At 35.4% G+C, this 23,540-nt stretch overlaps 2 protein-coding genes across 2 annotated transcripts; both read left to right on the forward strand.

The window, feature by feature from the left end:
• Nucleotides 1-6,236: 6,236 nt before the first annotated feature.
• LOC110797687 (cytochrome P450 81Q32) lies at nt 6,237-16,633 on the forward strand. The gene is made up of 5 exons (XM_056831021.1): nt 6,237-7,294; nt 12,669-14,549; nt 15,086-15,140; nt 15,248-15,975; nt 16,057-16,633. The coding sequence occupies exons 1-2, from the start codon at nt 6,395-6,397 to the stop codon at nt 13,281-13,283; spliced, it is 1,515 nt and encodes a 504-aa protein (XP_056686999.1). The 5' UTR covers nt 6,237-6,394; the 3' UTR covers nt 13,284-14,549; nt 15,086-15,140; nt 15,248-15,975; nt 16,057-16,633.
• On the forward strand, nt 15,099-18,494 carry LOC110797686 (uncharacterized). Its single transcript, XM_056832474.1, has 7 exons — nt 15,099-15,140; nt 15,248-15,778; nt 15,885-15,975; nt 16,057-16,493; nt 16,723-17,043; nt 17,997-18,183; nt 18,274-18,494. Exons 1-7 carry the CDS (start codon nt 15,099-15,101, stop codon nt 18,492-18,494), a joined length of 1,830 nt encoding a protein of 609 aa, XP_056688452.1.
• The last annotated feature ends 5,046 nt before the right edge of the window (nt 18,495-23,540 follow it).

Consider the following 23,540-nt stretch of genomic DNA (forward strand, 5'->3'; position numbering starts at 1 on the left):
ATAAGTTCGTTTGTTAATAGTTGCGATCGAAAATGCCATTTTTGGCCATAAATGATCTATATTGACCCAAATGACCCATAGGCGTGCATAACAAACTTGAAATGAGTTTCATAAACATATAATTAATCATATGAGTCATGAAAAAGGTTTAGAATGTGGAAATAGGTTTGTTTGTTGGTAGTTGGGATCGAAAATGCCATTTTTGGCCATAAATGACCTATACCGACCCAAATGACCCATAGGCGTGCATAACGAACTTGAAATGAGTCTTATAAACATATAAATAATCATATGAATCATTAAAAAGGGTTAGAATGTGTAAATAGGTTCGTTTGTTGGTAGTTGGTATCGAAAATGCCATTTTTGGCCATAAATGAACTATATCGACCCAAATGACCCATAGGCATGCATAACGAACTTGAAATGAGTTTCATAAACATATAACCAATCATATGAATCATGAAAAAGGTTTAGAATGTGGAAATAGGTTCGTTTGTTGGTAGTTGGGATCGAAAATGTCATTTTTGGCCATAAATGATCTATATCGACCCAAATGACCCATATGCGTGGAAATAAAACTTGATATGAGTCTTATAATCATATAACTAATCATATAACTAATCATATGAATCATGAAAAAGGGTTAGAATATGAAAATAGGTTCGTTTGTTGGTAGTTGGGATCGATACTGCCATTTTTAGCCATAAATGACTTATATCGACCCAAATGACCCATAGGCGTGCATAACAAACTTGAAATAAGTCGTATAATCATATACTTCCTCCGTTCCGGAAATATCGCACAATTTGTTTTTTACACTATTTACACCACATTTTTTCCCATTTTTTGTGATTCGTACGTAATGAAATTTTAGTCATATGGGGTCATGTTAGATTTGTATCGATAAATGTTTTCCAAATATTAATTTTTATAATTTTTAGTTGCACACGATTAGAGATATGAAGAGTCAAAGTAATGGTTAAAAGAGTAAAAGTCAACCATGGTGCGATATTTCCGGAACGGAGGAAGTATAACTAACCATATGAATCATGAAAAAGGGTTAGAATGTGGAAAGAGGTTCGTTTGTTGGTAGTTGGGATAAAAAATGCTATTTTGGCCATAAATGACCTATATCGACCCAAATGACCCATAGGCGTGCATAACGAACTTGAAATGAGTCTTATAAACATATAAAAAATCATATGAATCATGAAAATTGTGTGGAATTTGAATATAAGTTCGTTTGTTGATAGTTGGGATCGAAAATGCCATTTTTGGCCATAAATGACCTATATCGACCCAAATGACCCATAGGCGTGCATAAAGAACTTGAAATGAGTTTCATAAACATATAACTAATCATATGAATCATGAAAAAGGTTTAGAATGTGGAAATAGGTTCGTTTGTTGGTAGTTGGGATCGAAAATGCCATTTTTGGCCATAAATGACCTATATCGACCCAAATGACCCATAGGCGTGCATAACGAACTTGAAATGAGTCTTATAAACATATAACTAATCATATGAATCATGAAAAATGTTTAGAATTTGAATATAAGTTTGTTTGTTGTTAGTTGGGATCGAAAATGCCATTTTTGGCCATAAATGGCCTATATAGACCCAAATGAACCATAGGTGTGCATAACGAACTTGAAATGATCGAGTTTCATAAACATATAACTAATCATATGAATCATGAAAAAGGGTTAGAATGTGGAAATAGGTTTGTTTGTTGGTAGTTGGGATAAAAAATGTCATTTTTGACCATAAATGACCTATATCGACCCAAATGACCCATAGGCGTGAATAACGAACTTGAAATGAGTCTTATAAACATATAACTAATCATATGAATCATGAAAAATATTTAGAAAGTATCTTTAGGTTCATTTGTCGATATTTGGGATCGAAAATGCCATTTTTGGCCAAATATGATCTATATCGAGCCAAATGAGCCTTAGATGTGCATAAAGAACTTGAAATGAATCTTAGTACAATCAGATAGTTGTTTTCGCGACCAATATAATTTCTATTTTCGCATATGAAACTTAATTTAATTTATTGGTTTGCATGTACGTTGTTCTTTTAAAGGTTTTCAAAACTCCAAGGGAGGGGCCCTTTACCAAAGAGGAGTTGGATGAAGTTCGAGACAAGTGGGCTACTTACTTCAACGATTGGGAACTACCCTCAGTGTAATCAATAGAGCAGACTTGTAGTCATCCATGACTCTTACATTATTTTGTTATTTATCGATTTAATTAATTACATTTGAATTAATTCGGTAATATTATTGGAAATTTGAAATTTATATCATTTTTGAGGAATGTCAAGCTGATGTTTGGTGAAACAGTATTCTATAAATTATAATGCATAATTTTATATTGCAAAATCAGAAATTATATTGCAGAATATCGGGAATTATATTGCAGATTTTAAAAATAAAAATAAACTCAAAAGTTGTCTTTGTTTGCAACAAGAGCAACTTATGTGAAGCTTATAAGTTGCCCCTGTTGCAAACAAGGGCAACTTATGTGAAGCTTATAAGTTTCCCTTGTTGCAAACAAGAGCAACTTATGTGAAGCTTATAAGTTGCCCTTGTTCAGGGCAACTTTTGATAATTTTACAAAAGTGACCCAGCCATAGGTGGCCCTTATAAAGAGCAACTTATAAGCCTATTTTAAGGGCAACTTATGATGTTTTTTCCTCTAGTGTATTTCAAACCGTGACCCGTTTACAACTGTAACCCGTATAACGTGATATGATCATCGATACATGAGTTATAGATGGATATCCTTATATAGTTATTTAATTGCATAGTTTTAGTAAAAACTAGATGTGATCATCAATACAATAGTCATTAGCTTGTTTGAGTAATCATTTGTAGATGTTATAGTCGTTAATTCGTTACAATATTATACTTACTCCGTTCTTATTTACATGACATAATTGAGTTTTGGACACGATACACACAAGCTCATTTGACTTACTTTTGTGATTTATACTTAAGAAAAAACATAGTTGTGTGAAGTTTTATTAGATTCGTGGCAATAATTTTCTTAAAATATCAACATTTTATATTTTTTTCTTATCCATAATTGAAAATATTAATGTTTGAAACCGTGCATTGGAAAACGTGCCTAAATAATTGTGTCATATAAAAAAGAACAGAGGGAGCTTACTACCTCTGTTTCAAAATGATCTTCACACTTTCCATTTTAGTCTGTTTCATAATATTCTTTACACTTTGCTTTATTCTATTTTTGGAAATAAAAATGTACTACCTTACCCTTTTTACCCCATAATATTTAAAATTTTCCACCAACTTTCTCTTACTTTATTGATTTTTCCTTACACTCGCCACCTTTTCACACTTTATCCATATTTTATTATATTCAACCAACTTTGTCATTTTTGTCTTAATATTTGAACAAATAGTAACCGTAAAGATTGTTATGAAACGGATGTAGTATGAAGTTATAGTCTTATTACTTCATTAGTCATACTCATGACGACGAAACCCCCAAATCAATTTTTTATATACTACCCACCACTCAAAATCATGAAGAATAACCGAAATCTTGGAAAATTAATACAAACTAATGTGTGTCTCGGGCGATGCCCCGGTTACAATGTTGGATAATGTACAAAAATTTTACGTATTGTTTACATGTGTTGCGAATGCAAGTTTGACCGTATTTTAATAACTATCCGGAGATCGTTTATTTTATTTGGATGTGATGTATTATATGTAATACGTATCAATTTTCAGTAATAGTGTTCTTCCCATTTTGGGTTGTTAATATTTGTAAGTCATGTCCAATATCTAATAATTTTTTTGTTATCGGAAATATTGTTTAAATCAGAAATATTATCGGAAAAATAAATATTGTTCAAGTCGGAAATAATTCCGGAATCGAAAAACAAATCGGAAGCACGACGAGCGACAGGCTAGCAAGCAAGTCAGCCCTTCGCAGTCAGCCCTTCGCTCGGCGATACAGCAACACAACACGCAGGGACTCAAGGCCCAACGTGCTGGGAATTTCCATCGTTGTGGGCCCAACGCACAAGGAAGCACGCAGGTCAGCGCACACATCAAGCCGTCAATGCTGCTGGGCAAGCATGCTTGGCATGTGCGGCAAGCAAGGCTTGGGCGCCAAGGCTACTTACGCGACAAGTGGCTTGGGCCACAAGCTAACTTGTTTTCGTAATCCTACATCCTAAAGAGTTTTATGATTATCCTCAAACCTTAAAGTTTGGGATTTTCCTAAATCCTAAGAGTTTGTGATTTTCCCAAATCCTAATCCTAAGGGTTTTTTATTATCCTAATTCTAATAGGATTCGACTTCCTATTTTCTTATAAATATATGACCCATGGTCATATGTTTATAACATACATCAATACACTTTAATTCAGTTGCATTTGCCTATCACATAGAGTGAGATCCCAATTCCATAATACCTTAGATTATATCCTAGTTCGTTGAACCTAAGGCGGATCCGAACTTGCTTTAGACTATCTACAGAGGGGCAAAATTTGTAGCTTTATACTTGTTCTTGTTCGGTTCGGGAGCAGCTTGAAAAGGCATGGATCACATAATATGTAATCTGAATTATGCTAACTGATTATGTTCAACTAATTTTGATTCCGGCAATTTATGGTTTTCTCGCATGCAATTATATTGTTTATAACCTTACATGAACTACCTCCATTACCACTAGTAGACTCCATAATAACGATCAAATTAAACCTTTGCTCTGATACCAACTAATAGGACCCGAGTAGTATATCAATTACCTACAAGGATACCTCCAAGACAATATATCAACCAAACAATGAAACTCCAATATACCATAAATAATTCACCAAATGATAACCAAGAAAACAACCAATAATGGACACTAACTAAAAGTCAAATGTGTAAGAATAAAATTCAACAAACACATATGAATTATACGTGGAAAACCTCTTCGATGTGAAGAGTAAAAAGCATGGGACTTGTGAGTAGCCCACCCTTGTCATATTCTCTTAATATGATAAAACAAAGGGAAAAATAACTCAAATCAATGATACAAAGGTTCACAACCCGACCAACATTTCCATACATATAAGAGATCTACAATTGAGAAAGAAAAGATCAAGAATATCACCTAATTTTGTAGGTTTTGTCCAGCTGCAACCACAGTCGAACTAGAGCTCAAAACGACGATCCACCCGTTCTAAATGAGGCCCTATGTGTCTCTAACAAACTGATCAAATTTCAAAACAATCCAACAGTTGAAACTCCGATGATCAACAACTTCAATTCGTGCAGGTTGTCTAGAAAAATCCGAGCAACTCTTCTATATTTCTCTCCTCTTCTTTTCAGCGTGTGTGGTTTCTGATTTTCTTGCAGTTGACCTAGGTCCCACTTAGGTCATAAGTATACATCAAAAAATACTTCAAGACTTCTAAGATAAGCCAGCCCATTTGGCACCAATTGGACTAAACATAACCTAACATTTTCGGCTCACAAACACAAGTTAAAAGACTTACTTATGCAACAAGTGGGCTAGACTCACAACAAGTTATACTACACGTCATGTATATCGTGAAGCTAACCGTGCAACAAACTATGTTGTAGGCATTTGTCACCACATTCAGACCTACCATGATATATACCCTCTAATCAATACCAAATTCTCTTATTTGATTTCCTTAGATAAACTGGGATGTAGTCGTGAGAGAAACCATCCTAATTTCTCTTTTACAAAAATAAAAAAATAAAAAATATGAGAGTAGACTGTAAGATTCAAACCTTAATCGGACTCTAGATATTCAAAAAGTCTTGCATGCACAAGGTGTACACTAAATTTATTGTACACCAACATAACTTTTATCCAGATTTCTCTAACTTTTACTCAGTTTTCTCCAACTATTATATTATTAAAAAATAAATTGATAGATAAACATTTCAAAGGGTGAAATGATTAGTTTTATACATTATTAGTAATTTTGAAATTTTTTTTTATTAAATTGAAATTTTTTATCACTAAACGATAGATAATTTTTACATATATAAAGGTAACTTTTAAGCATTTTACGTAAACTTTAACTTCAGTGTACAATATTTATTGTACACCCCATGTAAATAAGAATTTGTGCTACCAATTATTGCAAGCCACCATGTCTATCTATTTCTTTAAGTACATACGCAATATTATTAATTGTTTAATGCATCTGGATCAAGTCAACTGGATTTTGTTGTTATTCACTTATTCTTGTTCCCCAAGGCTCTCTGGTTCTCTAAACGTAGAAAGACTTTCCATGAAGATTCAATTATAATATTTTAAGCATTTCTTCCATTATATACACTGAAGAATAAAATAGATCAGAACGAAAGAAACCAAAACCAAATGGATCTCATTTCACTTGTACTCTATGTAGTGATCTTGATAATCACCTACATATTCATACAAAAACTCTTTCACAAATTAAAAAACTATCCACCAAGCCCTTTTCCAACATTACCCATCTTAGGGCATCTCCACCTTCTCAAAGACCAAAACTCCATTCACCGCACCTTAGCTAACCTCTCTATAAAACACGGTCCTGTTATAACCCTTAAGTTCGGCTCCCGCCACGGCCTCCTTGTCTCCTCCACCTCCGCCGCGGAGGACTGCCTTCACCACAATGACATTACCTTTGCCAACAGACCTCGCCTCATGGCTGGCAAAATCCTCGGGTATGACTACACCACTATGTTGTGGGCCCCCTACGGCCCGTTATGGCGCAACCACCGTCGGATTGCATCGACCGAAATATTATCTTCCCACCGTCTTAACTTGCTCGTTGACATCCGAGCTGATGAAGTGAGATCTCTGGTCAAGAGACTGTGCGAAATTGGTGGTGATAAAGGGGTGGTGATTAAGGAGGCGCTATTCGAGCTCACGAGTAACGTGATGATGAGGATGATTGCCGGGAAAAGGATTTACGGCGAGGCGGTGGAGTCGACGGAGGCGAACAACTTTCGACAAGTTGTAAAGGAGTTGATGGAAACAGTTCCAACAAGTGCAGTGGACTTTTTCCCATTTTTGAAGTATTTGGGAGTTCATAAAAGTTTGGAGAAAAGGCTCAAGTCTATATCTGTTAGATTTAAGAGGTTTTTTCAGGATATGGTGGATGAAAAACGAAAACAAATGAAAGAACAGGGAGTGACAAATGGGAAGAACAAGACTTTGATTGAGGTCTTGCTTGAATTACAGATCTCAGATCCATCTTTTTTTACTGATGATATGATCAAGGGACTTGTCGAGGTAATTTTTTTTTTTTTAATTTTCTTTTCCCGTACGCCCTCCAACCCAAATTATGTTAATTATGTTGCAAGAATTGAATGAAATAAAATAATAAAGTAATTGGGGTTGGGTAGATATTTTAATAATTAAACAAGTGGGTACCATGTCATTTTGGGTGGAAGGTGGGGTGAGTTTATAAAATTATTTGTTTAATAGAATGGTGGGTCATAGGGTAAATTAGATGTATTATTTAATTAGATGGTGGAGTTGATAAGTTACTAAAAATAGCAAGTGTATCTCTTAAATAAATACGGCCGGAAAAGGCAAGTGTATCCCTTAAATAATTACGGAAGGAGTACACATTTAGAAGATCTTACAAGTTGGGATAAATTTATTATACTTCATCTATTGTTTAATGTTTGCTCCATTATACTCCCTCCGCTCCCTTGATACTCACACTGATTTGACCAACACAAAATTTTATTTAATTTAATTGACTTATTAATTTATTAGGTGATACGTAGTTAATAGTGAGTATATTTATACTTCATTCGTTTATTTTTGTTTGTTACGTTTGGACTTTTGCACGTTTATTAATGTATAATAAATTTTTTTATTTTTTTTATTTTAAATGGTCTAGATTCCATCATTAATTTTGATTCCATTTTTTCAAAATCTGACATTTATTGTTTCTTTGAAAACATTTTCATTAAAAAAACAAACTCAAGTAAAATCTCAATCCACTAATCATTACAACAACCAATAATATTGTTTTATTTATCAAAATGAACCAATAATGAAAAAGCACACATATTGCTAATTTAACATACTTGAGAAATTGTAAAGAAATTAAATGAGTTGAAAATTTTGGACCAATTAAAATTAAAAGTTGGAACAAAAAATGACAATAATAAGTTTATAAAAGGAATTATTCTCCCACTTAACAAACATTGTGAAACACCCTAAAACGAATACGTAACAAACAAAAAGAAACGAGGGAGTAGTTAGTAAAAAGGTTAAATTGTTTTTTACCACTTAAAAAAATTGATAAATTGTTGTTACCGCCTATAAAAATAAAAACTGTCTTTTACCACCCAAAAATAAAATATAAATTGTTTTTTACCACCTCTTAACCGGAAATATGGACGGAATTGAAACATTATGCAATCTCATTTTAACGACTATATTTTTTTATTTCCTTCTCTTTTTCCACGATTTTCATGTATATAAGCTACCATTTTTCCTTACTTCAAATTAATTCTCATAACATTTTCATCCATTTTGTAGTTAAGAGGTGGTAAAAGATATATATATATATATATATATATATATATATATATATATATATTTTAAGTGGTAAAAAACAACTTTTATTTTTTAAGGTGATAAAATACAATTTGTCATTTTTTTAGATGGTAAAAAATAATTTATCCTACTAAGAAATGTGTAAAAACTTTTTTTTGATGAGGAGTAAGGGTTAATTTTTAATGTTTTTATTTTTTAAGAAAGTAGGAGTACATAAATAATACACATTTTCAGCAACAAAGTGAACTAAAAGAATTATTCATATTAGTAAAAATATGTCATTTATAAAAACGTGACTACGACTTTATAAAAAAAATTAGGTAAATATTAAGAGACGGAGGAAATATTTCTATAAAGAGAAAAAAATATAAAAGTAATTAAAACAAAAGATATAAAAACCATTACGAAGCTGAGGTAGTACTTGACTTGAACGGAAATATTTATGTATGCCTAATAAAGTAATAAAACAAAAAATAATGGAGATGGTTTACTAAGTAGAGTGGTGCCTGGTGCTTGACCTTTCACGTTTTCAATCAGGCATATTTTGCGGACGAATACCATATCCTTGGTACTGACTCTGTATTTGTTTACACAAATTCTTATTTATAATGGGTGTACAATAAATATTGTACATCGGAGTAAAAGTTGACTCAAAATGCTTAAAAGTTATATTTATGTACGTAAAAGTTATCTATTTTTTAATGATAAATTTTTTCATTTGAATAAAAGTTATTTCTTCAAAATCACTAATAATGTGTAAATTAATCATTTAACCTTTTAAAGTGTTTAGCTATCAACTTTTTAATTCTATAATATAAAAGTTACAGAAAAATAGGTTAAAGTTACAAAAAACTACATACTTCCTCCATCTTTTAATAATTGCACCATCTTGGTTTTAGCACTATTCACATATTCTTATATAGTTATTTTTTGTGATTTATAGGTAAAAAAAATATATTCATGTGGGATCTTGTTAGATTCGTCTCGAAATATACTTCCAAATCATCAAATTTTTATAATTTTTTAAAATGTATAATGAGAGATATTAGTGGTTAAAATAGTGCATTGACAAGCGTGAAATCCCAGATGGTGCAATTAAAAAAAAATGGAGGAAGTAAAAATTATCTTGGTGTACAATAAATTTATTGTACACCTTGTGCGCGCAAGACCTTTTGATTTATTTAAGCGATACACTTGTCTTTTCCAGCCGTATTTATTTAAGAGATACACTTGCCATTTTTAGTAACTTATCAATCCCATCATCTAATGAATAGTTTAACTACACCCCACCCCAACCCCCACTCCCTAAAATAACATGTTTCTCACTTGTTTTTCTTATTAAAATATCTATTCAACCCCACTTGTTTTATTACTTTATTTATTTCATTCAATTCTTTTTCTTAATACCCGTACCCGACCAAGTGTATCACTTAAATAAATACGAAGGAAATATTATTATTTATTTTATTTTATTTTATTTTATTACTCCTACAGTTTAAAGATTCTAACAGTCCCAACACGTGAGGCTTGAGCTTTACTCCGTACATGATAAGGCCAAACATTTTAGCAGATCAATATATGTGAGTCATCGTCTATTGTGACTACAAGAATTTGTATCTTTAACGACAACCTAATTACGACGGATTAAAAATTCCGTCGCAAAAGCCTTTTGCGACGGGGCTAACAACCAAACAATGACAGGAATAACCGTCGTAAATGTCTTTTACGACGGGTTTACGACGGATTTACGACGGGATTTCTATTAACGACGGCCCCCTTTTATGACGGGTTCGCGACAGAAAATCCCGTCGTTAATCAACGATTATTGGCCTTTCGCGACGGGATTTCCCGTCGTTAATATTATAGTGTGTTTATCAAGATAGAAAACAAGCTATGGTAATTTTAAAATTCACCCCGCTTTTATTATAAAGTTGTCTCTTAATATTTTCCCCGTTTTTATAAATAATATATTTTTATTATTTCAATATTATATCATTTCTCTTAAAACCATGACTCACATATATTTTCACTTTCTTAAAAAATATTAAAAAAATTCAACACATCCCCACCCCCACCCCCACCCCTTTATTTGACTCTTTTTCCACTAACTATATTAAAAAAAACACTCTACTATCTACTATCATCTAATAAATTAATAAATCAATTTAATTGACTAAACTTTTGTGTCAGTCAAACTGAAACTAATATCTATACTATATATTAAAAAGTGTTTCTAAAGAAGTTTATGTGCCACGTGGCGCTATGTTTGTGAGTATTTCAAATCACATAAACTTCATATATTTAAAAATTTAGAAATGAAGCGTGTATAAGACTTGAACCCGCGACCTCACGTTTAAACAATGAATTATTTACCATTGAGCTATAACACATTACATGCTATCATTTTAAAGAATGTACTAATAAATGTAATAAAAAGAATTGATTAATGAAATTTTCAGATAAGAGTACCTTAAATGTTACTAATGCAGTAACCCGAGGCGTTGCCCGGGCCTAAAAACTAGTTAATGAACAAAAGGAGTAAGTACATACTGAGTATTACTTTCGTGTATTGTGTATGGGAAATATATGCTCGCTCCGTTTCTTTTTTTTTTGATTTTTTTTTTTTGAAAAGAAAGTAAGAGAATATGTTATCACAATTTAATAATTTTACAACCAAGAGAAAAGCGAGAGAGGCAGTTAGAAAAGACAACAACTCGGCCCGAGAGCAAACTTAATTATCATAATAGATACAGTCTGAAACTAAATGTGTACTATATATTTTTTTTCCTAAGTAGGAACATAAATTGTTTTTTATCACCTATAAAAATCGAAAAATTAATTTTTACCATCTGAAAACTAAAACTTGTATTTTACTCTCTCCGTGTTTAAAGAGAAGGTACATATGACCGGGCACGTCTATTAAGGAAGAAAAAGTTGAATGAAATAAAATAATAAAGCAAGTTGTGTTGGGTAAATATTTTAATCAAGTAAAAGAAGTGGAGACCATTAAATTTTGGAGGGGGTTCGGTGGTTTCTGAAATTAATTGTTTAATGTGGTGGGAGGTCATATAGTAAGTTAGATATATTATTTAATTAGAATATGAGGTAGACAAATTACTAAAAATGGAAGTGTAACTCATACTAAAATACGGAGAGAGTACTACCTAAAAAATTAAAACTAGGTTTTTTACCACCTTATGTTAGAAAAATGGATGAAACTGTTATGTGGGCCCACTAATCCAATTTCCCTCCAAGTTTTTACACTCCCTCTGTGATTTTCTTTAACTCTTCCACCCTCATGATAAGAGAGTTAAACACATGAAATTGTGGAAGAAAAGAAAATATCAGAAATATTATCGTTGTTATAGCCCAACCCCGAACATATATAACGGTTTCTTCTTATTTTTCCATTTTCCTATGGTAAAAAACAAGTTTAATTTCTTTTTAAGTGCTAAACTACAAGTTTTGATTTTTAGGTGGTAAAATACAATTTTTTGATTTTTATAGGTGGTTAAAAATAATTTATCCTAAGTATAAATCACAATTGATTGTAAAAGTAGATTATATGTATAGTGTAAAAATTCAAATTGTGTCATCTAAAAGAAATGTGGAAAATATAATGTAGTTATCTATTCCAAATTCTTTCTTTAAATGTGGTGTAAAATATTTTAAATTGGAGTAAAAGTTTAACTCAAAATGATTAAAAGTTACTCCAAATAGATAAAATTTATCTATTTTTAGTGATAAATTTTCATTTTAAATAAAGTTATTCTTTCAATATTGCTAATAATGTATAAAGGTTACAATTTTCCAATATTTCATAATTTAGAAAGTTAATCAAACATATTAAAAGTTTTAAAAAAAGTTGGGTAAAAATTGTATCGATGATCTTTGCGTGCAAGATCTTTTGTGATCTTGATCTGCTAATGTGTTTGGTATACTATCTACCAAAGGTGGGTAGCTTTAAATACTAGGCATGCGTTTGGTAGACTAGTGGTAGTCTTTAATGTTTTTCTTATAGGAGAAGAGTGTTAGTTTGGAATATGTATAGAAATATAATTATTTGTTTCTCATCCGTAAATTTGAGCAGACGTTATTGCTAGGGGGAACAGAAACTTCAGCTAGTACAATAGAATGGGCATTATCACTACTATTGAACAATCCTGAGGTTTTCCACAAGGCACAAAAGGAAATAGATGAGCACATTGGAAGCGACCTTCGATTGATCGAGGAACGTGACCTACAACATCTTCCCTATATCCATTGTATTATAAATGAGACACTTCGAATGTACCCTGGTGCTCCTATACTACCGCCTCGTGAGTCCTCGACTGATTGTATCGTGGGAGGTTATCATGTTCCACAAGGTACTTTATTGATGTTGAACATATGGGCATTGCAAAATGATCCTAACATTTGGGATGATCCAAGGAAATTTAAGCCTGAAAGGTTTGAGAGCGTTAAAGGTGAACGTATTGGGTATCAATTTATACCTTTCGGAGCAGGAAGAAGGGCTTGTCCGGGGGAGAGCTTGGCCGCCCGGATTATTGGTTTAACTTTAGGGTCCCTTATACAATGTTTTGAATGGGAAAAACATGGAGAAAAGGAGGTTGATATGCAAGAAACTATTGGAGTCACTATGTGGAGAACCAACCCTTTACAAGCTAAGTGCACACCTCGTATTCATATGGCTAAGTTGCTATGATCTTCAATATGAAAGATAGTTTATGATCATTTTATTTCTTTTGCATTAATTACATTAAGGCTTCTTTTGGTTTGGTGTAAAACATTTTCCGTGTAAAATGATTTTCCATGAAAAACATTTTTCAAGGAATAACACAATTTCAAACTAGTTTTCCTTTGTTAGGCTCTTTAAAAGAAAATGGGAGAAGATGATGAAGATTGAGGGGAATAAGGGAGAGGGAGGTAAGGAGGAAATGTGGAAAAGTGGTTTCAATCCCTTTCAAATGGAAAAGGTTTTTCATCTTTGAGGGAATTATGGAAAATGATTGAAAAGATTTTTCATCTCTTACCATACCAAACAACGTTGATTGAAAAAGAGAAAATCGTTTTCCATGAAAACGTTTTACACCCTACCAAACGGAGCTCAAATGTTGTTTGGACTTCTTACCACTAGCCCCAACACCAACGACAAATTATCCCTAGTTACTCTTTACTGACTTAGGGCCGTTGGATAAACCAACGACCAATCCTCACAATTTGTTCTGTTACCGGTACGACACTAACTTGGCGCATAATAAAACTCAACGACAACGACACAAGTGGGAAAGATACGAGTAATACTTGGTGGAAAAAAAATAGCAAAGTCGGCATAACAAGCAACATCAAAAAACAGTTACAATGAACAAGCATGATTTTTTATTTATCTTGACATAACAATTACATTGACAACTACATTTACAAATTACATTTACCGTTACATTCACACTTACATTTACATTTTATTTACATTTTACTTACGTTACACTTACATTACACACATATGTTTACATCCGCACATTATACATCTGTCACAAGTACAACGAAACAACTACATTACAGGGTCAAGCATCCATAACCTGCAAACACAAACAACCAGAAAATGCCAACACACAAAAACCAAAAAATAAAATAAATAAAAAATACACCCAGCACAATACGAACCAAGTCTAAAATATCCATACACAACATGGCCCGGATGGTAGGGCGTAAAACCTTTTCCCGGAAAACACTTTTCCGAGTTTTACGCTGTTTGGTATGGACCGGATGTCTGATGTAAAAGTTGGGCTGAAAATGATTTTACATATCACTGAAAACGTTTTCCCCCAAATAAGAAGGGAAAACATTTTTCAGTTTCTTATTCGCTCGTTCCCAAAAGCAAGCCTTCTGCTCCGTCGTTCCCAAATCAAATCTCTCTCCTCTCGGATCTCCTCCTCCTCCTCTCAGCGTGGGCTACTTCAAATCGAAATAGGTATTTTCCTCTTCTCTATTCTCTCTCTATTATCTGATATAATTTGATTTAGGGTTTTTATTGTGTTCAACTTTATTGTTTTTGGGTGTTTTTGCTCAAAATTTGGTTTGGTTGATCTCAGCACAATCTAGTACGGGAATCAAATTATACTTGGTGATTGTTTATTAATTAATGATGATGATGAAAATTTTGGCTATATGCTTGTGTAATGTGTTAGCAAATTGCATCAAAAAATACAGTTAAAGTTGTGAATTATTGCAAATCCTCTGTGTTCAAAGCATTAACCATTGGCTTCTGTGAACTTATAAATACTGAGGAAATGAGGAGGGGAACGATTTGGATATACGGCTTCTGTTTAAAAATCAATCATATTATTTTGTGATAATTTGTATCTTTGGAGTGTTCTGCCCTCCAAGTGTTTGATGAAATGCCTCAATGGGTTTTTTTTCATATCTTGTATGTTTGTATCATACCCTTTAAGTGTTTGATGAATTGCCTCAACTAATACTTGTTTCTTTATGTCTGTTAATTATCAGATTGTATGCTAGCATGGAGTCGGATCACGGAGTATTAACTCAAAGTCCAGTTCAGGTAATAAATATACATTTAAAGTCCATTACTGTATGGTAATGTTTAGTTGGTTACACTAGTCCCCTAAACGATTCTCTGATAATTGTTGTTTATTTATGTTATTGTAGATGACCCGTGAATTAAAAGGCATGATTGTTGGTGCTGTGGCAGCCATTATTGGTTATGTTCTTGCTTTTCTTGAAGTTTATAAGTCTAGAAATAGAGGGCCTAGAATAATAAGGCAACCTTACGTGAATAGGGATAGTTTGAGGGAGGCTAATATCAATAGTATTCTATATTGTGGTGATACTCATTGTCTAGGACAGATTCGTATGAGACTCGCTGCTTATTTTAGCTTGTGCAATATTTTAGTTGAGAGGGGACTACTGTGGGAGTGTCGTCAAATGAGTGTGAAGGAGCAAGTACTTGTATTTTTACACTTGTTGGGACATAATGTAAGGTTTCGAGCAATTGGAGGGAGGTTTTTTAGGTCAACTTGGACCATACATCAGTATTTTCACATTGTGCTTAAAGCTATCCTTCGATTGTACACAGAATTTGTGAAACCACCAACAACTACACTTCAACCAGAAATCCAAAACAACCCTAGGTTCTTTCCATGGTTTGAGGATTTCATAGGAGCTATAGATGGAACACATGTACGTGCATCTGTTCCTATTGAGATGCAAGATAGATTTCGCGGTAGCCGGTAGGAAGGGTGGGACGACACAAAATGTATTAGCTTCTGTTGATTTTGACCTTAAGTTTACTTATGTTCTTGCTGGTTGGGAGGGTTCTGCGCATGATTCGAAGGTCTTAGGTGATGCACTAAGAAGGGGGTTCAAGGTTCCACAAGGTATTTGTTGTCTCTTATTTTTTGTAGTTGTAGATTGATTGATAATTTGGTAATGATTTGCGATTTTATTTACATATATAGGAAAGTATTATATGGCTGACGGAGGGTACGGTGATCGTAAAGGTTTTATGCATCCATTTAGGCAAGTCCGTTATCATTTGAAAGAGTATACTAACAACCCTCCTGAAAATGAAAAAGAGTTGTTCAATCTTCGCCATTCTTCACTTAGAATGTGTGTAGAGAGGGCATTTGGAGTACTGAAGAAGAGGTTTCGTGTCTTGGATGCCGAGCCATTTTGGCCATTTAAAACACAAGTTGATGTGGTTCTAGCTTGTTGTGTGATACACAACTACCTAAGAGGCATAGATCCAAATGACCCAATTGCAAGAGAAGTTGACATGGAGATGAATTCACAAGATGCAAGAGCACCACTTACTCGAAGAGAAGTGAGAGAAGAAACAAAAGAGTGTGTGAAAAAGAGAAATGCCATATCATTGGTGATGTGGACTGCATATAAGGCATATAAGAAGCCTCGGACAATGTAAAATCTTATGTAATCAAACTCATCCATCTATTTGATTCTCAACCATCTGGGATAAACTTATATGTAATCGAGTGAAGTATGAAAGTTTATTAGAATGCTATATTTTTTTCTTCACTATATCGATTTATTAGAATGCTGTCTTTTTCTCATTGATTCTCCTTATTGTGTCTTTTGTACATCTGTATTTTCAAATGCAAATACAGGTGAAAAAGGAAGAAAAGAAAGCGAATTTTCGTTGGTCAAAACCGATGTCCATGGTATTGCTGGAATTTCTTGCTGAAGAAGTGAGAAAAGGAAACAGACCAAACAACTCTTTCAGAACTAGTTCTTTTGTAGCAGCTGCAAAGAATATTTCTGAAGTATTTCACACTACTTGTACTGCTGATCATGTTGAGAACCATATGAGGACAGTGAGAGCTACATGGGGAATTATATCAAAACTTCGAGGGACCTCTGGCTTTGGATGGGATGACAACGTGAAGATGGTCACAGTATCTCCTAATGCTTTTAATACTTATGTTCAGGTAAATAAATAACTCATTGTTGCATATCTTTTAAAGTTTAGTCTGTTTGCAGCAGTCGCTTCCAGTGGCTTTGCCTTACTTTTTAGTTGCTGTAGTTTAGTTTAATTATTTTTTGCTTTTCTCTTGTTGTTCCTGTAGTTTAGTTTAATTATACTCATTTGGCTGATATGTACACTGAAATTTTGTAAATGCTCGTGCAATGTTATCACAGAAAAAAATGGGGAATGTTATGCACAGGAAATGGGATATTTTTTTTTTGTTGATACACAGACTGAAGTTTTGCTTATTGAATGTTATGTGATCAATCAAATCTAGGGGAAAGATTAAATATTTGGACGAGAATGTTGAGAATTTTCTAAATCTTTATACAAATGCAGAATCTGGAGTTGCATTAGTCATCATGTCTGTTAGGCTTCCTTATGAATATTTTTCTAAATTTAATGGTTTACAGTGGCAGATGGAACTTCTGTTCTTTTATATCCTTTTGTGTTACTCCGTATTCAGATTGGTGCAACTGCTATGTTTCAGATTGGTAATTAGAACTTTAGATGCATGTAGATGCTGTAGTATGCTGAAGCTGAATTCTGGTTGTCTTTAAATCCACTTGCTCGTCATCAGAACCCCTTCTCCACTTAATGTTGTCTTTAAATACAAGGTTTTGATTGTCTTTGGTGTATCAGTAACTTAATTATGGTCTCCTGCAAGTGTTTTTTATTTTTTTAATGTTGGATTATAGTAACATAAATAGTAATTTAAATTGTAAATTAGGAATAAGTGATTGATGGTCTGGATCCCTATCTGTGTGTCTCTTTTTCATGGTGTCAAACAGTGCAACAAGAAGTACATATGACATGTTGTTAAGTCTGTTTCAGAATATATACAGAGTACTAGTAGTTGTAAGATGCATAATTCAGTTGTAATCTTGCTAATAATATCCTTCCTTTTTTAAACAGCAATACCCAACTCATGAGCGGTATCTCAATCATAAAATTGATATGTTTGAGGAAATATCAATTGTTGCTGGCAAAGACATGGCTAGAGGAGACTTTTCTAAGTCATTTGCTGACATTGAAGTGACTAGCATTGAGAGTGGGCAGGGGCCGACAACCACTATTGAAAATGGTCCAATTAAATCAGAGAGTGCTACTTCTTGAGAGCCTAGGCCACATCGGAAGAGGACTCGAGTTGAAGAGGAAGGGTGTGACTTGCAACAAATATTTACTCAATTAGGAGAAGTCGTTGGTGCTCTTAAAAAATTCTCGAACAACCAACTTGATGTGGAAATGCTTCATGAAGAGATAATGAAGATGGAGGATTTTGATGAACTAGTTCGTGATGCCGCCTTTGATCATTTGGTTGAGCGTGAGATGCTAGCTAAAGCATTTTTAACAAAGAGCGAATCACTTCGTAGGCTTTGGCTCCAAAAGTTCGTAAAGTCTCTACATTCATAGAGTGTTGAAATCGAGTAATGAGTCTGTGAACTATTATTTCTTTCAAGTTATACTATATACTAAGCTTGTGAAATTTTTGAGTACTTGGATATTTGATCATATGTTATTGATAATATTACTAGTGAAATATTTAGGTTTTGATTAGTATTATTGACTCTAATTATTAATACTCCATGTTATGTACTTGTATATACTACTGTAGTTGGTAAAAAGGAGGGACAACAATCCCTAAAGTAAAGGATAAAAAAGAAAAGAAAAGAGAAGAAGGGGATAGTTGGTGAAGTTGCTTTTCAGTTGTACCAAACAATGTAAAATGATAAGAAAGGAAAACCAATTTCCTTCAAACCAAACAAAGGAAAACTTGTAGGAAAATGTATTTCCTCCGTAAATGGTTTCCCATGTAAAACCGTTTTCAGTTGAAAACGTTTTACATTGTACCAAACGAAGCCTAAAAGAAAATGGGAGAAGATGATGAAGATTGAGGGGAGGAAGAGAGAGGGAGGTAAGGAGGAAATGTGGAAATGTGGTTTCAATCCCTTTCAAATGGAAAAGGTTTTTCATCTTTGAGGGAATTATGGAAAATGATTGAAAAGATTTTCCATCTCTTACCATACCAAACAACGTTGATTGAAAAGGAGAAAATCGTTTTCCATGAAAACGTTTTACACCTTACCAAACGGAGATCAAATGTTGTTTGGACTTCTTACCACTAGCCCCAACACCAACGACAAATTATCCCTAGTTAATCTTTACTGACTTAGGGTTGTTGGATAAACCAACGACCAATCCTCATGATTTGTTCTGTTACTAGTACACTAACTTGGCGCATAATAAAACTCAACGACAACGACACAAGTGGGAAAGATACGAGTAATACTTGGTGGAAAAAATAGCAAAGTCGGCATAACAAGCAACAAAAAAACAGTTACAATGAACAAGCATAATTTTTTATTTATCTTGACATAACAATTACATTTACAAATTACATTGACAACTACATTTACAAACTACATTTACAGTTACGTTCACACTTATATTTACATTTTATTTATATTTTACTTACGTTACACTTACATTACTGTTTACATCCGCACATTATACATCTGTCACAAGTACAACGAAACAACTAAATTACAGGGTCAAGCATCCATAACCTGCAAACACAAACAACCCGATAATGCCAACACACAAAAACCAAAAATAAAATAAATAAAAAATACACCCAGCACAAATACGAACCAAGTCTAAAATATCCATACACCACATGGCCTACCTAGTACCTACTGTTGTGAAACAATCACAAGGACGAAACAGAGCTAATATCTTGTTGACCACCTTAGGCCAACCAAAAACAAACATCATCCAAATATTCGATACATAAACATAAAAAGGCCTACTCAACTTGAACATCGCAATCGGCATTCTCTGCTTGTTCACCTTGACCTGATGGCGTCTCGCCGTTGGTGTTGGGGCTAGTAGTAGTTGCACCTACCTCAACATCACCAACATCATCCTCGACACTAGGGGGACATACTCATCAGGGAATGCAAGATTAAAGTTGCCGATGTAAACTTGAGGCGTCCAACCATCATGCTTGCCGTCCAAGAACTCCCTCATTAAGTCAGACCTAGCCTTCCACGTGTAATAACCATCACATTCCAAAATTTTCTTCTTGACCTTGTCCAGCTACGCTTTCAACTCAACAACTTTAGCCGGCAACAATTCCTTGTCATCGGTTAGAGTTTCAACATCTGCCGACAACTTCAGCTTGTCAGCCTCCATCTTGACGGCCTTAGCCTTCTCATCAGCAGCGACGTCATTCAAAAGCGTCTATTCTTTCTTGGCCGAATTCAGCTCGGTCTTCATTTTTTACAGCTTATCTTCCAGACTTATCACATGATGACGAGTAGCCAAAGAAGACTACAAAGTAAAGAATAGAAAAACACGAAATCCCGACATCATACATAAAACCATAGAAAAATAAAACACACCAACAAGAAAATTAAAAATCCCAAAGTACCTTCCAGGTTTCAATCACATTCTCGATAGTGGCGGCAATTGGGGACATGACCTCCTGACGTTCCCAACTTGCAGGAACCCACAAGCAGTCTACCTCTGGCCACAACTCATGAGACCCGACATCAACACTCCCATAACCATAAGGGAATTCAACAGTTAGTTTCCTCTTCCGAGAAGGTGGATAGAGTTTGATTTCGGCCAACGGTGACGACTTCATCTCGTCGACGACAGTTACGTCGTGGCTAGCTTGCCCCAGACACATTCTTGGGCGACTTGAAGCAACAACTTTGGGACGAATTGTACTCCCCAACGACTAAAACCTCATCTTCCACAAGGCGTCGGCAAATGAAGCCTCGTCGAACGCGATGACTTACTAGTTCCTGCATACATGAAAACCCAACAACACAACCTCATCACAACATGTTGTCTACATATTTAAATTCAACGACATGATAACATTAATCTTTTACCTATTGATGTTGCCATTTCTTCAAATTCATTCAACCCCTCTTGTGGCATCTCGCCTAGTTCGAAGTATGCTCCGGTGAACGTTCTATCAGCCAAAGATGACCCCAAGATGAGTGCAATCTTCGCGACAGCACGGGCACCCACTCTAACATAATCCAAAGTTGCACCTACAAAACAAACAATGTGCGAACGGTCAATTATGACGTTTAGCCAAACCGCAAATTAAACCAATACTATACCTCTAGCCTTCCAATCCCCAATCAAGAAATCAGCCTCGGGATCCAAACCCCAGGATTCACAAAGAAAAACCTCTAAAACCAACCCCTGCCATCGACTACTCCAGCCCCAACAAGGACTCCTTATCGTCCTTCACATACAACAAATACCTCCCAGCACCATAATTGCGGACCTTGCAAGTGTGAACCAAGTCCTCCACCAAAAACTTAACTTCCAACTTCCTGAAGGAAATGTGTCCTTCACCCAATGTCCACTAGTCTAATACCAAGGTTTAGATTAATTGTGAATAATTAATTCAGTAAGATCAAGTGATCGGAACAACTGGTTTCCGATTAGTAAGTTCTAATCCATATTTAGGCTCACATATTACTCATGACTAAACCTACAAGGTCCCACCAATTACATATAATAGGTCGCCGGATTAAATGAATCGAAATTTCGTTTAATGGTTATTCGGGAAATTAGTTCGGAAAATGTAAATATACTATAAGACGTTGCATCGTAATCGTATATCATATTACGTATATTCTTAAGTTGGGCGAAACTTATGATCCTATCGTACGACATTGGATCTTCAAAGTTACGATGATCATTGTCCAAAAGGCCATCAGAGCGCATACGAGGAGCAGCCCACGAGCCGGAGCACACAAGCGCAAGACCCATGGGTACAGCGTGCATGGCAAAGCAGCGCTGGCCCATAGCCTGCTACTGTGGTGCTCGCGGAATGCAACGAGCAAGCAGCAATAGTGGTGACCTAGGGCGCGACCCACGACCTAGTTGTTGTGCGTGTTGCTGTTGTGTGTGCGCATGGGCTTACTGGTCGGCTTGTGCTCACAATCCTTGTCCGGTTAGCATGTCTAAGTAATTAGGTTATTATAATAACCTATCTCCATATAGTTTTATAAACTAAACAACTAATTCAACCCTAGAGTCACATCAAGAACCCTATTTCTCTCTATGCCTCCAAGTTGAATATTTCTCAAAAAACTAACTACCTTGTGGAATATTTCTCAGAAATCTGTTCTTTCCCAAAAGAGTCCAAGAGAACTGTTACGGGGGAAAATACCCTCTTGGTGACATGGACAGACGTGGCAAACATTGCATACGTGACTGCCAGCAGGGCGTATGGCAGCACCGATCTAACTTACTCTCAACGGTTGGGATCAAAACAACCGTTACAAACCATTGATGGAGCCGGCCTTCATTACGTATTTATTGTTCAATTATGTGAAATTAAGCACGAACGTTACACTCTTATTGTAAAGGCCTATAAAATGGCTTAACTTTGTCAGTTTACATATACGATTCCTAAGCAATAAAAGTACTATCATTCCATGCTATTACAACTTTCTCTCGTTACTCTCAATTATCTAGCTCGATCGATTGTTAGCACCATCATCAAGGCAAGTTCGTCTCTAAGTAGTATTTGCCCAAAACAATTTGGCGCCCACCGTGGGGCTGACAATCAAAAACAGCTTGATAATACCATCCCAATCACCATGGCCGGAAATGCTAGCTCATCCGACGATATCACTCCTCGCTTCGAAGCCATGGAGCAGCGCATGAACATCCTCCAAAAGGAAAACGAAGAGTTGCACTCCCAAGTCAGATCCACCGCCTCCATCGCTACCGGATCCAGGTTCTAGTACCGGCGAGACACCTCTGGGCTAAACCGCTGCTTGGATCTTGACGCCGCTTCGGATCATCCCCTCCATATACCCTTTGGCGAGCCTGGTGGTCCAGTTCTCGAGAAAATCCGCGAGTTCGACCCGCTGCCAAATCAGCCCCGCTCTAACCCGAGTTGGCTTCCCCCGCCTCCCGCTCAACCATCTTCTACAGGTACATCGGTGGCCGCCGTCACCACGACAGCTGCTCGGGTCGCCCCATCTCAGGTCGGCACGACGACATCCACCATGATGTCGGCTCCCGCCTCTACTCCGGCATCTCGTCCGTTACCACCCCCAATGGTAACCATGTCGATGCCCCTGCCCGTTACAGTCCCAGCACAAGGATCGGCGCCGACGACTCAAATGCCATGGGATTAACTCTTCTCTCAGCAAGTCGTTCAACCTGTCGTCAACCTAGTCACTTCGGCACCAAGAGCACCCCCCAGTTGATGGCGGTCCCTTTAGCCGGTCAAGCGCCGCAAGCAGCGTTCCCAAATGCCCTAATGCGCCCGGACTCTTCTCGAAACTATTCTCCATACACTCCTCTTAACAGGTCAGTCGTTCCAGTTAGCCACAGTTTCATAACTCCTTTTCCTTATGTTGCAGGTACCCATGCTACCCAAGGAACGCCCCCTTACATGCAACAGGTGGTGCC

This window comes from Spinacia oleracea, chromosome 6 (assembly GCF_020520425.1).
Source record: "Spinacia oleracea cultivar Varoflay chromosome 6, BTI_SOV_V1, whole genome shotgun sequence".
Taxonomy (NCBI): Eukaryota; Viridiplantae; Streptophyta; class Magnoliopsida; order Caryophyllales; family Amaranthaceae; genus Spinacia; species Spinacia oleracea.